We start from the raw sequence: 13,947 nt of genomic DNA on the forward strand, positions 1-13,947 counted from the left end.
CATTCAATCGACAATCAGAACTAAAATTAAAATAGTATTCAAAATTTAAACAATTAATAAATACAACAAATATTTCGATAGATTAAATAGCGCTAAATACGCCACTTTTACTTATATCTGTATCTTGTTCTTGGTTTTACCACAGATTAAATTGGTTTTATTTAATCTGTGGTTTTACTTATGTTTTCGGTCTAAATTATGTCAGTAAAATGATGTCTCTGCCAGTGGCTTACATTTTTTTTGCCAGTGGAAAAAAAATTTCAGTGTTACCACTTACATGTTTTATTCGGTACGAAACATGAAGGAGGTTAGGTAATTCTTTACAATTTTTAAGATTGTGTTACTTAGCATGTTGCCTTGTAAACTTATTATAGATTCAGCAATATTTTGGAACAAATTTAATTTATTATTTCCCATTTTCATTAAACATTTTTCAAAATTTGTGATTTTAAGTATTAACTGAAAGCATTTGAGAAAAGTTGGCACGTAATTACTAACTGCACTGCTTACTGCTGTATATAGTTGTAGGTGTCAAGTATACCAAGTCATTTAGTATTTCACTTAATTATATTGTGTTGATTTTGAATTCAATGTTAAATGGCATCAAAAAAATGATTTTTAGTGTAGTAATTTGTCAGCTTATATCATATTATAATAACAAGTAGATATATTTTATTGTATAGAGGATTACATTAGTATATATTACTATATTTTACGACTAGTACCTAATACCGACATACGTTAGACGTTTTACAGGTTTTACTTTACCGTATATAAATAGGTGATAACTTAAAATTAATCTAAATTTTTATACAGCCATATTATTGGTAAGAATAAATAATATTTAAAAAAAGTTTCAAATCTCTAAGAAATTGTAATAAAAATACTAATATTGTGCTTATACATTTTGAATGGTTTTGAATTGCTAGAACTCATCCTTATGCGTAATATTAGGTTTTGACAGATCATAAATATATTAATTAACAAACAAACAAAAAATTGAAATTTTCATTAGGTAAGTATACATAGTCATAAACTCATAACATGTCAGTTGAATGTTTCAACTTTCAAGTTTCTACGATTACCTACTACTTTTTGAATTAAAACGAACACGAAACTCAAATCAATTTCGTTAACATTTAATCTTTAGATGTTCAAAATAAGTAATTTTGAAAAACACTTAACTTTATTTTCTAATTTGTGTAATTTATATAAATAAAACACATTTATGAAACCATGTAGATGTGGTATTGAATTTTGTCGAAATTAAAAAAAAAAAAAAAAAAATCAAAAATTCAACATATCTATAAATAGGTAGGTAGTTTAAAAATATTTAAAAAATCATATTATTTAAAAAAAAAAAATCAGATATTTTTATTTCCTTAAAAATTCAAATACCTACAATTATTTGTTTTTGTACTACGACAAAATATAACAGTCGTCAATTTTATTTAAAACTGGTTTTGTAACAAAATGTTTTTCATTCCTCCTTTCCCAATTATTTTAAAAAGTCGGTACTAGAAACTTTCAATTTTAACATCCAAAAAGTATCAACTAGATTTATTTTATTATCAGAAACAACACCCTCATGTTTAAAGATTGAATTATTTTTTTCTACTGTACCTATATATGTGTCGATTCTTTTATCGAACAACACTCATTATTCAAAAATCTACGCGTTAATACGCTAATGCTTTTAAAAATATTTTTTCTTACTAAATTTCCAAACAAAATAAAACAACAGTTTTTATAATTTTTAGTTTTTTGAATGACAACATAAATTTTTAAATTCAAATTTAGGTGAGTAGTTTATAACTTATAACTATTTAAAATTTAATTTAGCGGATTGGTAAAGTATGGAGATATCTCGAAAATGATAGTTTTCTACTCCACGTACTTAACATTTAAATATTTACAGTTCATAAATTTTATACAAAAACTAATTTTTTTATTCAAGTATATTATTTACTAATTATTACCATTAGCTACCACTGTAGTTATCTTATACACACACGTTGATAATCTAGATTCTAGAATAATACTGAATAATACAATTTTTATACAATCAGAAAATTAAATTTAAGTTATAAATATATATTTTTGCATTTTTAATGATTGAAATATAACATATTTTACACATGCGAGAGAAGCTAAAAATACATTTTACTTCAGGGGATTCGATACTGACCGTTTTTAAAGAGTTGAGTGTAAGTAATTTTCATTGAGTGTACGTGCAAGGCGTATACTTGGGTTTTGTAATAGACCTATTAACAAAATAGGTCTATGGGTTTTGTAGTAAACGATCATTAGTGTGAGTATCTCCGCCCACCCATATTATTGTCTTCGATTATGTCGGCGTGCATAGATAGTAGATAGTATAATATGTCATTCAGAAAATGACAATAATTTTTCCCAACAAATATTAATCACAGCCTGCAGACATTTTTATAATTAAGATATATAGATAGGTAAATAGGTAATTATACTTTCTCTTTATATGTGTGTAGTATAACAATTGTTGTAACTTGTAAGTTATTAATAATAATAAATGCTTGTTTAAAATAATAAAGTTGTTTTTATATTATTATTTTATACGCGATTTTTATGTATAATTGCCAGTTATTACCTACCAGTATATTACCTAAATTGTATTTGGATGTGAGCCCAATACTCTAATCAGTGCACATTTTTTTTAATTTCATTTAATATACGTATTTTATATAGAGGTATCGAATTATAATTATAAGTGTATTCTAAGTGGAAGTCCTCGGTGAAGCTGCGAATCAATTATTTCCGGAAGTAAACATTTCATGTAAAACTTCCTTAATTTTAGATTTATATCTATTCATCCAGAACTCGTCATCCCTTTCAATTTTCTCTATTATAAATCCTAATAAATTAAACAGGTATCTATTATATTATATTATAACTGTATAAGTATTACTACAATCTACATTTTGTTTGAATTTATAAATTTACTAAGCTTTATTTTTATCATTTTTACCTTTATGTGTCCATGTACAAAAACAATATAACTCCCTATTAGTTGTATCACTTATATCTTATATTATGTAGTTTGTAGTTGTCTCTGAATTTGAGACTAATGTGCATGTGATGTTTTCAGTTGAAAATTGCAATCATTGTATTTGTATGTCGTACATTTAAATTTTTTTCATGAAAGGCCTCTTCCGGAGTATAGTATTTTATGGATGCTAGGTATTTATTTTCAACAATAATTGAAACCATTAAACCATTTTTGGACTAGCAGCCAAATAAGGCAATTTTTTATCAGTAAAAAGTCCACAGGGTAATATTTTAGTCCCAAGTTTAGTTTCCAAATAATTTTTTGTCAAAGGTACATTTTGAATTCCATACCTAAAAACATTATTATGACTGAGAAAGTGATACAACCCATAATAGGTATAATAAAATATTTTATAAACGATATACCTAAATAAATAAGAAAAAACGGTTTTGATTTTTAAAAGTAAAATAATAATTATTTGATTTTTTTGTAATTTAAAATGTATTATTCATAGGGACTATCGCTATGAAGTGTAAATAATGTATAGAAAACAATATTAACAATTTACTGGAGACGGATGTCCATTTGTGCATTATCCTGTTCTATTATAATTTAGTATCAATAGTGTAGGTATCATTGTTAGTATGAGGAGAGTTTTCCGATGTCGAAACGTTATTTATTTCTTCCTATATATTATTAATTATTATAATCATACATTTAAAATTAAAATGACATGCACATATAAAATTGTTTACGGTATACCTACTTACGCAAAAAAATTATTTTAACTTACATTCTCAGTGTCAATTTTAAATTTTTACATTTACTTAATGCATTTTAGATAAATATTTTTTTCGTCGTTTTTTTGTTTGTACAACGTTTTCGTTATATCAAGAATAACGTAAGACGGATTATTAATATAATTTAGAAAATAAAATAGTAGGTAGCTAGCAATTGTGGTAACTGTTATTATGCGTACGGCGTATCCAGCAGGTGCAACGATACTGCGAATTGCGATAATATCAATTTCATATTTATGTGTTATCTATAAATTATATAACTTAATGGATATTTTCGTTTTTATCACCGCCGCAACGTCATCGTGCTGAGACTTATTATTATAATATTATGTTTACTCATGCGGTGTGCTTTAAAACAAAAACAGGTTCGATTAGAGGAAACGGGACACTTTCGCACGCGCAGTCACATGTCAAAAACGTACCGTTGCGCGCTCGACAAACATTGTTTACGCGCCACTCCGACGATGGCGCGTTTCGCTGGCCGATATGGCGCGTATGAACAATGTAAACTAAAAACGCGCGCGTACGATACGCGTCCATGTGAAACGGGTCTTCTATTTTTTTTTGTCTAAAAGTATCGTCTTTGCCAACTATACTGAATGTTCTAGCAAATAATCGAAAATAAATTCCGAACACTTATTTGAATTCGCCATAAAGTTGAAAATTGAAAACGACTATCTTAAGCTCAATATTACTATTATTTTAAAATTTATAAAATTAAAATTTGAAAGGTTCGAGTGATCGGTTTAAAAAAAATTAAATTTTCAAGTAAACTCCAAGATAAATTCAAATATGTTAACGGAATTTGATTCTGATTACTACAACAGTCAGTACATTTGACAAAATATAGGGTATATTTTGGTAGAAATCACAGTCGGTTGTAACTCCCTTAAGAATATGTATTAACACCTGATGTATTTATAGATATGCAATGTATCAATAATTTGTTATTTACTTTTAAACATCAACTATCAAGTATTTATATAAACCATTGATGAAAATCTATACATGTATATATGATGACAAATATAGTAACATCTATTTATCATGCCAAATCCGGTTTTTATTGCACGTTAAGGTAAACATAACAGTATAACATAGGTACATTTATTTTAACCCACGATGGAAAACTGTTTCACCCTAAAAACTAGCAAACGCGAAACGTCAGAGGTAGCACTGACCACGTTCTTCATCCCCCATCGACCACACCACGGGAGGAACAGACGATCACGGCATCGTAACACCCAGTACGAGGCTACCAAGGCGGTGGACTTCGGTAGGCTCGTTAAGACACTTGCGGCCAACATTATTAATTATTAACTAATCATGTACACATTTCGTCATTTCTGTATGGGGGCAAGTCGTGGGGACTGTCCCGACTGTCCCTATTGTAATAACAAAGTATTAACTACCTATTTGATTTTAAATAAATTATGGCGTAGTCGCGGGTCAAAACGAAGGCAGTTCCCGCGGCGTCGTCGATTAAAACTGAAAAAAGCTACATTTCATTTTTATTTACAAAAAATACTAATATTTTTACGCACTTAAGATCTCAAACAAAAGTAAGTAGGGTACACGACTTCAAATCGTTTTTAACGCTTTAAACAGTTTAAACGATTGAATACAATATTATATTTAAATATAGTAAAATATAAATATAAAATAAATTATAATATATTATTATAACCCTATCAGTTGTAAAACTGCTATACAACTTTTGTTGATACAAGTTATATTCGCAATAACGATATTCAGTATTTCGATCAACGCGTTAGGACGATATTAACTACCTAAGTACACAAGATCCACTCACTTTCGTCACCAGATAACGCCGCCGTATTAGGTTTTTTTAAAATTTATTTTTTAGTTAGTTATTTATTTAATTAATTGAATATCAGCAGCTTTTTACTAACGACTTTTTCCAAATTAAAAAAATCATCGAATTCCTTTTTAGTATAGGTTTACATATCTCTTTACTTTCTGGAAATTCTCGTAGTAGACTTAAAAGAAAATGGTGTCGCGATCTTCTGATTTAATCCTTTAACTTCTAATTCTTAACTCTTAAACTAAGTGTCACCAGATTGGTTATTTTTAATGATCTAAATAACAATTAATATTATATAATAATATTGAAACCACGAACTACTACATAGGTTAGGTAGTAGTTCGTGATTGAAACATAGTATTTCTGCCATGGAAATAATATAAAATGTTTAAAAACATCAGAAAATGTATGAACAAACTCAGTATTTATCAAATATCTTTGACAAAACAAAATATTTTTATTTACAGTATGAGTCCAATGATAATTTATATTTATTCAATTATATCAACCGATTTAAAATATAATAACAAACAATTGTAACAATATTAGATGACAATACTCGTAAACATGAAGTTTTTTGTTGGAGAATCATAGAAAATATTTGGAAGGTATAAACCTTAGCCGCGGATCGACTTATAAGTACTATGAGAGAATTATTGTTGGGCCACCAAGATAAACAGTTTCAAGATTCAATTATGCGATTTTAATGGGGAAATGTGTAGATAATTATGTTATTGAATGTTGATAGTCTAAACATAGATAAATCGATGGTAGATATAAGACACTTATATAAGTATAGCGACGTGTACCTACGCCATTTAAGATTCTATAAGAGAAATAATATTATTGGTAAAATCCTTTCGTTTTCGAATTTAAGAAATTATAATTATATAGTATTTTTAGGATTCAAAAGTAAAAATTAAAGGAAAACGAGAATTTTTAAACTAGCTACAGTGTAATAGTCGGGTACCTTTAGTGAAGAAGTGTCCATAAAACCCAACCTACATAATATTATAATTATACTGCACATGATATTTTAAATATCATATAGTTAATTAATATTTTTATAGACTCCGAAGAATATAACATCATCGTAATGTAGACTATTATTGTTATGATATAAACATATTATAATATAAAATATTCGATACTATGTGACAAATAAATATTATAATCGTGGTAGGTATATAAAATGTTGTGCACACAACGCACTACATGCAGAATGAATTATCTTAGCCGCGTGCAAGTCATGCAACGATAACACAATATTAATATTATCGATGTGTACGTCAGGCTGGCTTTATATAGGCGTTTAGCAGCCGAGAAAAAAACGGTAGGTAATTCGAAAACAACATGAAATTTACCTCTGTACGGCTTATTATTACCTATAAAATAATATTATGATGGTCGATTGTGTGCATTCGATATTGTACGTATATAAATATAACTATACCTTCTCCGTGGCGGCGGCGACCGACGTCGACGACGACGACGACGACGCGCGGTCGGGCGGTCGGTCAGTCGGTCGGTGTAGGCGCGATCATGGCACGGCGGCGTGTAGCAACTATGCAGTGCAAAGAGGTTGGAAACGGTGGACCGGCGCGGGCGGCGCTTCGGTCGAGGGCCTATTGATCGCGGGACCGACGTGTGTGCGCTAGCGGCCATCGGCGGCGGGCGTATCCTCTCTCCGACCGGGCCCCGCTCGCGCTTGTGTGTATGTGTGTGTGTGTGTGTGTGTAAGCGTGTGAGCGTGTGTGTGTGTGTATCAGCCCGTGGGTCTGGTAGTTGCTTGCTGCTGCTGCTGCTTGTGCCTGCGATTCGCCACGCCGGGTTTTTGCATTTCACTTCGTTTTCATTTGCCGTTGTCTCGTTGTTATTGTTTTATACCGTGATTATAATATCAAAATAAAATAGGTATATCATAAATAACCGTCGGTTGATGTTTAATCTGTTTTGTTTTATTTAAATTTTTTTTTTTTCACATTTTTTGCTCGTGTTTTGTTTATCCTTCCGTTGTTCACGCCTTCGTTTCGAGTTCAAAACTCTAAGGACTCGCGCAACGCTTAAGTACGTGTTTGTAAATCGGTGTATTTCACTCGACAAAACAATGATACAAAAATAATTGCATTTCATGAGTACGAAAACAGTAAGCTTAACGTCGTAAATAAACACCGCCAAGGTTGAAACTTATCTTCGAAGAAGAATAACACCAAGGTATACAATTTACACCGGTTTGGTACAACTACTGATGATCGACGTTCACGTGACAATCGCGACGACCGACCGACCCCTACCAAAGTTTGTGATAAGCTTCGCCGATATTCCGTCGTTCAAATCAGTCCAACAGGTTTCCGGTGAGTTTTTCATTTCAAATGATAATATGATTGAGAGTATTAATTGTTTTTTATGAATTTACATCCCAAACAGCAAACATCCTATTGTAGTTTAGTAGCCCCACAGTAGAAACATTATATAAATGCACCGTTCGAGTTAGACTTGGGTTCCATATTATACATTCTGTAATAATATAATATACATATTATATGATAAATAATTCTAAATACATTGCATCATCTTTATTACCTCTATGTATACACCTACAACGTGCATTGAGAATATGATTTTCTGAAATTGTGAATGGGTTATTTCCTAAAATATAGTCGTGTTAATTATTATAGTTAACTCTATGAAGAACTTATTTTATATTTATATATTAATTACTGTAAAGGATTATTACATTGCGTAAATTTGTTTACTTAGAAGTTAATTGAATAAAATCGAACATAAAATTTAACCTAACCTAGGTATATATTATTTATACACTTTGTATAATAAAAATAATTTACACATGATAAGCGTACAGATAGCTATAAATTGAAAATATAAATTATACAGAAAAAATTATTAATCTTGTTCTATTAAATGGAGCAGGTAGCCGATAAAACGGGGTTTTATTTTAAAATATAAATAAGTATTAAAACCATAAGTTTTCTAATTAAATTGTATGATATAGTTTTAAGATAAAATAACAAAAGGTTAGTTTATCTTCGATAATGTTTTCAAACAATCATTGAATCAAAGGCAGTGGTACTATTTAGTATGTCAATAATTTGTCATGTTCATTCTAGTAACAGGGCGTTTCAAATAGGCAAACTCGCTACTTGCATGTCGTATGACACAAAATATTGTTCGTAGGTACTTTTGAACAATCTATAATAACTAACCTTTATAGATTATTTATAAAAATTAAGTTATTAGAAAAAAATTAATTGATAATATTAAAATACAATTTTCATTGTTTATGAATCGATGAAATATAAAGGTTAATCTTATATTTAACTTTTTATGATGAGTTAGAAAATAAAACCAAAAATATATATTATTATATTGTTATATTTGTGTTAATTATAAACCGTGGCGTAATATATTAAACTATATATTAATAATTACTTAGCCAATTATATAAATTTGAGTTAAAAATAATAAAGTAATAAAATTATGATTATAATTTGTTATTCGAGTAATAGTTTTAAAGAAATAGTTGTATTGTAATAATAACTAAATTCTTAAAGATATGCAACAAAATAATTGTTTTTAAGTTCAATCTATCTTTATTTTATTTATAGAAGTGCATTAAAAAGAATTTTTTAGTCTATTATAATATATATTTAATACGTAATACATAAACAACATGTTCTTATTCATACAAGCCAAGTTTTTTTTATGAAATAGATAAATTACTTGTTTCAATAAAAATAAAAATGCTAAATATTATATAGAATGGAAATTATGAAGACATAGAGAATATAGAGAAAATATATACTATATTTTGTAATAAATGCTGTACCAGTATTTGAGTTTGAAAGTTATTGAACTTCCGTAGCCAATTCGATTAAAAATACCATTTTAAATACAAGTTCCGTAAATTATTTAAAAAAAAATATCATATAACTCATCAGTAAAGAATAATGGTAATTTTCTATCTCAAATATAAACTAAATTAACTTAGTTAAGATACATTAGAAGTAACACAAATTAAAAATACTTGTTAGACATTAATTGTTTTTATTTTTTATAATACTTTATAAATATTTTATATGATCTTTATTTTAATTACTAATAATTACAAACTTTAATGGTGTAATAAAGATTAATAATGTAATATCAATATAAATTAATATACAATTATTTTGTAAATACAACTATTATTTTATTACATAGATATAGTAGAATTTTTCACAATTTTCTATTAATTATTTCATACTTATATAAAAATGTAACTTTTAGGTGATTGAAAAATGTAAATTTATATGATATTAATCATTAAATCATAAAAGCAAAATAAAGATTAATTAAAAATCATACTAAAATATTTTATAAAATATATATAAAATGTTAAATCTATAATTTGTAACTAAATATGCAATAAAACCATATATGTATATCAGTTAGGTATGTGTAATCATATAAAGTATTGTCTAAAGTATGCAATTTAAATTTTTGTATTAGAATTGTAATATTTTTGATTTTGTACCATAATTGTATAATTTGTAGGGATCTCACGATTTTTAAATCGGAATGAAATTTTATTCAATACGTCGATGTGATAAATTAATAGATTTAGATCCCCGATAATTATCAATAAAACCTAAATAGGCTAGTATAAAATAAAATATATTTACCTAATAGTCACGATGCTATAAATATTAAAATAACGTTGAATTAAGTTCAATTGTTTAATCTTATCTTATATATTTTATAGTATTCATAAAATATACTATATTTTAAAATATTTTGTTTTATTTATTTTTTTTTTTTAACGTGGGTCAACAGGCATGTGGGAATTGTGCAATTTGTTATAAATTTGGTCTCTTAAGATATATATACATTCTGAGTTTTGTGAATATATTTATATTTTGTGCATATTTTATTATTATGTATATTGTTTTATATTTGTATATATTTTAAAAATATATGGATTTCACACGTTTTTATTTTTAATTTCGATAATATAACAAATGTTAAAACATTTTAGAATTCAATGTTATTGTAATGATTAAGATTTTAATACTCAAAAAATATTTAATAAGTATCAACAAAATTATCTGTTGTTTTTTAGAATAATTAAAACCAAGGTTTTAATATTAATTGAACTTATATAACTATTTTGGTTTGATCAATACTCTATTAAAAATTATTATATAATAATATCCCGCAATTTTTTTACTTAGTTATTTTCAATTATCAGTTAAATATCTAGTTATAAATTCTTTTAATTCATCATATAAAATTATACACCTTTAACATGCAATAATTTTGTGAAACGATTATTATAATATACAACGAGTATATTGTACAAAAATAAAAAATGTTTATATATAGTGAATAATTCAAAGTAGTATTAAGAAAATAATATAATAACTATATATTTCACATTTATATGTATACGATATTCTATTTTATTTAGTTATGTACATACAAGTTTGAAATTTCAGTAGATCATAAATTAGACCCATGGCCTATTCCCAACTAAAGATAATAGTTTTTAAATATAAATAAATATACGCCGATTATGAATTTTAATTCACAAAATATAAGCTCTTAATGTAAAATAATTGTATTAGGTTACAATAGTCCAGCTTGATAAAAATATTTATTTTCTAAGTTTTTGTTAAATTTTAATGTGTCTTAAAAAGTTTTTTATACACGCAATACGTAAATAACATATGACCTTTTTTTTTCAATGTTGTACAACTACAGTCATAAATTCACACGCAGTCTAAAACTCAGTACTGATTTTTTCATTATTGTTTTGTACTCAATTAAAAATAAATATTTGTATACCTATTTATTTTCTTTTTTCTTTTATAAGTACTACATTACACGCTACAAGTATATGAAAACCCATTAAACATTCTTATATTTAACACTCAAAAAATAATAATAATACATTTGCAATACTTACTATTATGTTTTTACTATACGTGAATACTGAACAGTCGAAATAGTTTTTTCTTTAGGTTATTTTTTTAGTTTGGATTTGAATCGCGTGACATTTAATAACAACTGTTCGGTGTGTTTCGTGTGGGTAAGTGCTCTACTACAGATTATTAAATCTGTTTTCGCTAAATTGGTGTTTTTTTTTAATGTCACTGTAACGAACGAATAAATAAAATCTACAAAAGCTTTCAATTGTTAAACGATTTGAATTGATTTCAAGTGTAAACAATGGACAGTCACAGAAAAGTTCCCTGGCGTAACATTGTGTACACACCTATTTATGTCATTGTTATTGCCTTTTTAGCTTTGAATTGATTTTTTAACTGGATAAATATATATAAATATATATATTATTGTCGTTAAATATTATTTAATGATCTTTTTTTTTTGTAGATAACAGAATAATGGTTTACAAAACGATTGAAATAATAAAGTAATATTAAGACTTTGGATAATAAACAGTTCAAATATTTTTAATAATTTATTATTACAAAACCTAATTTATTGATGTTAAAATTAACATAATAAAATATTTTATACTGCACGCTTATTATTTTAACACTATTTTATTAATTATTTTAGCATATTATTTTTATTCATGTAAAAGATAGCATAAGAAAAAATATGTTAAAAATGAATTTCTTAATCAGGAAATCATAATTAATATTATTACCTATATTATAATTTCATTCAAAATTAAAAAAAAATAAAAGTATTTATTTAAGTAAAACAAAATAATTGTAATTACTTTACTTTCTCTATTAAATCATTGATTTATTACTATAATACCATATATTTTTATTTCTAACTATGTCACAATTACTAGTAGTTAATTGTTTATGTAAAAAATTCTATATATTTATAATTTATACATTGTATTATATACCTAAGTAAGAACTGGTTAATGTTATACGGTATAAATGGTTTTCAATTTATTTATATGTTTATACGAACATTAATAACATTAAATATGATTAAATTTTCGAATTTACGATAATGAACAATTATACCAAAAAAATCGTACATACTAAATTTTCTGTAATCTGCAGTTGAAGTTATAAGTATTATATTTTTTATATTATTATAATATTATATTTAAATTAACTTAAAAATATATTAATAGTTGTGGACCAAAACAAAACTATAATTTGTGTGATGAATTTTCATCTGAATTGAATTGTAATTTATTGTACTGTCAATTAAAGCCTTTAGTGAGTGTTCTTAAAATAAAATACACATAATTGTAAAATCAATACTTAATAACATAGTTTGATCGAAATCTACAAAAATAAAATAATACTACTTAGAAGTTGTTAAAATAATTAAATAGCAAATATGAATTTAATCGTAAAATAATAATGTAAAATTAATTTTCCGTAAAAACTATAAGGGACAGTTAAAAAGGTACTAAAAGCTTAACGAGCTGAGCATTTAATTGGATTCTTTTAAATGACTTACGTGGTTGGAAGTCTGTTAATTGTTAACCAACAAGTATTTATATGTATAAATATTTAATTTTTTAAATTAATTTTATCTTTGAAACGTTGTACCTAAATTATATTTAAGTTTTTTGATGTAAATAAAGCTATAACACTTAGCACATAAAGTTACATTCAAGTTGATATTAACATTTTGTTCAGCTGCTTGATCTAAAAATATTTTCTAATAGGTTAGTGATTGTAATTTATAATGTTCTACCTTTGTATAATATTCAAACTATTTACACATTTGTTTAGAGTGTTCCGTATACTTCTTAGTATAAAATTAAAACAGCGATCTTAAAATTTAGATTTTTTATAGCCGCATTATTCTAATAACTTTAATGAAATTATTATCGATAGTGGCTGAGACAAGTTTACCTCCAGTAAAAACTATAATAATATACCGAAGTAACGTATTATATTTTTAATATTAGTATGAATTTTTATTTTTAGGAAAAACAATAATTTTATTTCAATAAAAGTTTTGTTTATAAATTGGCTTCAGAAATTTGTTAAACGAGCCGAAAAATTACGATTTTCAAAAATGGGTCTATACAGTCCTCTCCGAAAGAGTTCTATTAGGAATAGAGGAGAACTGCAGCTGATGATGGGAGGAGAAATGTCTTAGTGGAAAAGGAAATCAAATAAAAATGTATGATGTTACAACCACTACTACCGCCATCCACCACACCGATACCTACATTACCGTAGCACTATATATACTATATGCGTACTACTATACTATACCCACGGTCCCTACGGTCACCAGTTACCCGACCAACACTGTTCTTTGTCGACATATACATATAAATACAG

At 26.5% G+C, this 13,947-nt stretch overlaps 2 protein-coding genes and 1 long non-coding RNA gene across 13 annotated transcripts in view; 1 reads left to right on the forward strand and 2 right to left on the reverse strand.

Moving 5' to 3' along the window:
- The window catches only part of LOC114120046 (NEDD8-activating enzyme E1 regulatory subunit), a 28,689-nt gene extending 21,347 nt beyond the window's left edge, over positions 1 to 7,342 (reverse strand). The window contains exon 1 of the mRNA XM_050204912.1: positions 7,104 to 7,342. Coding sequence (XP_050060869.1) covers positions 7,104 to 7,315 — 212 coding nt within the window. The 5' untranslated portion in view covers positions 7,316 to 7,342. The remainder of the gene's footprint in view (positions 1 to 7,103) is intronic.
- Positions 1,658 to 6,610, reverse strand: LOC126551479 (uncharacterized). 2 transcript variants are annotated; one of them, XR_007605382.1, is made up of 4 exons: positions 5,739 to 6,610; positions 3,594 to 3,711; positions 3,005 to 3,375; positions 1,658 to 2,890 (listed from the first exon to the last, which is right to left on the reverse strand). It is a non-coding gene; the product is annotated as an uncharacterized LOC126551479 (long non-coding RNA). The 2 variants fall into 2 exon arrangements; XR_007605381.1 differs by having other exon boundaries at positions 5,639 to 6,610.
- Positions 7,343 to 7,389: 47 nt separating the features above from the next.
- LOC114120045 (glucose transporter type 1) overlaps positions 7,390 to 13,947 on the forward strand; it is a 78,461-nt gene continuing 71,903 nt past the window's right edge. For 6 of the 10 annotated variants that reach the window (XM_050204907.1, XM_050204909.1, XM_050204908.1 and 3 more), the window contains exon 1: positions 7,391 to 8,004. The gene's annotated coding sequence lies outside the window, so the exon portion shown is untranslated. Of the gene's footprint in view, positions 8,005 to 13,947 lie in introns of all 10 variants that reach the window. The other 4 variants (XM_050204910.1, XM_027981819.2, XM_027981823.2 and 1 more) reach the window with 2 other exon arrangements.

Source organism: Aphis gossypii, chromosome 3 (assembly GCF_020184175.1).
Source record: "Aphis gossypii isolate Hap1 chromosome 3, ASM2018417v2, whole genome shotgun sequence".
NCBI classification, from domain to species: domain Eukaryota; kingdom Metazoa; phylum Arthropoda; class Insecta; order Hemiptera; family Aphididae; genus Aphis; species Aphis gossypii.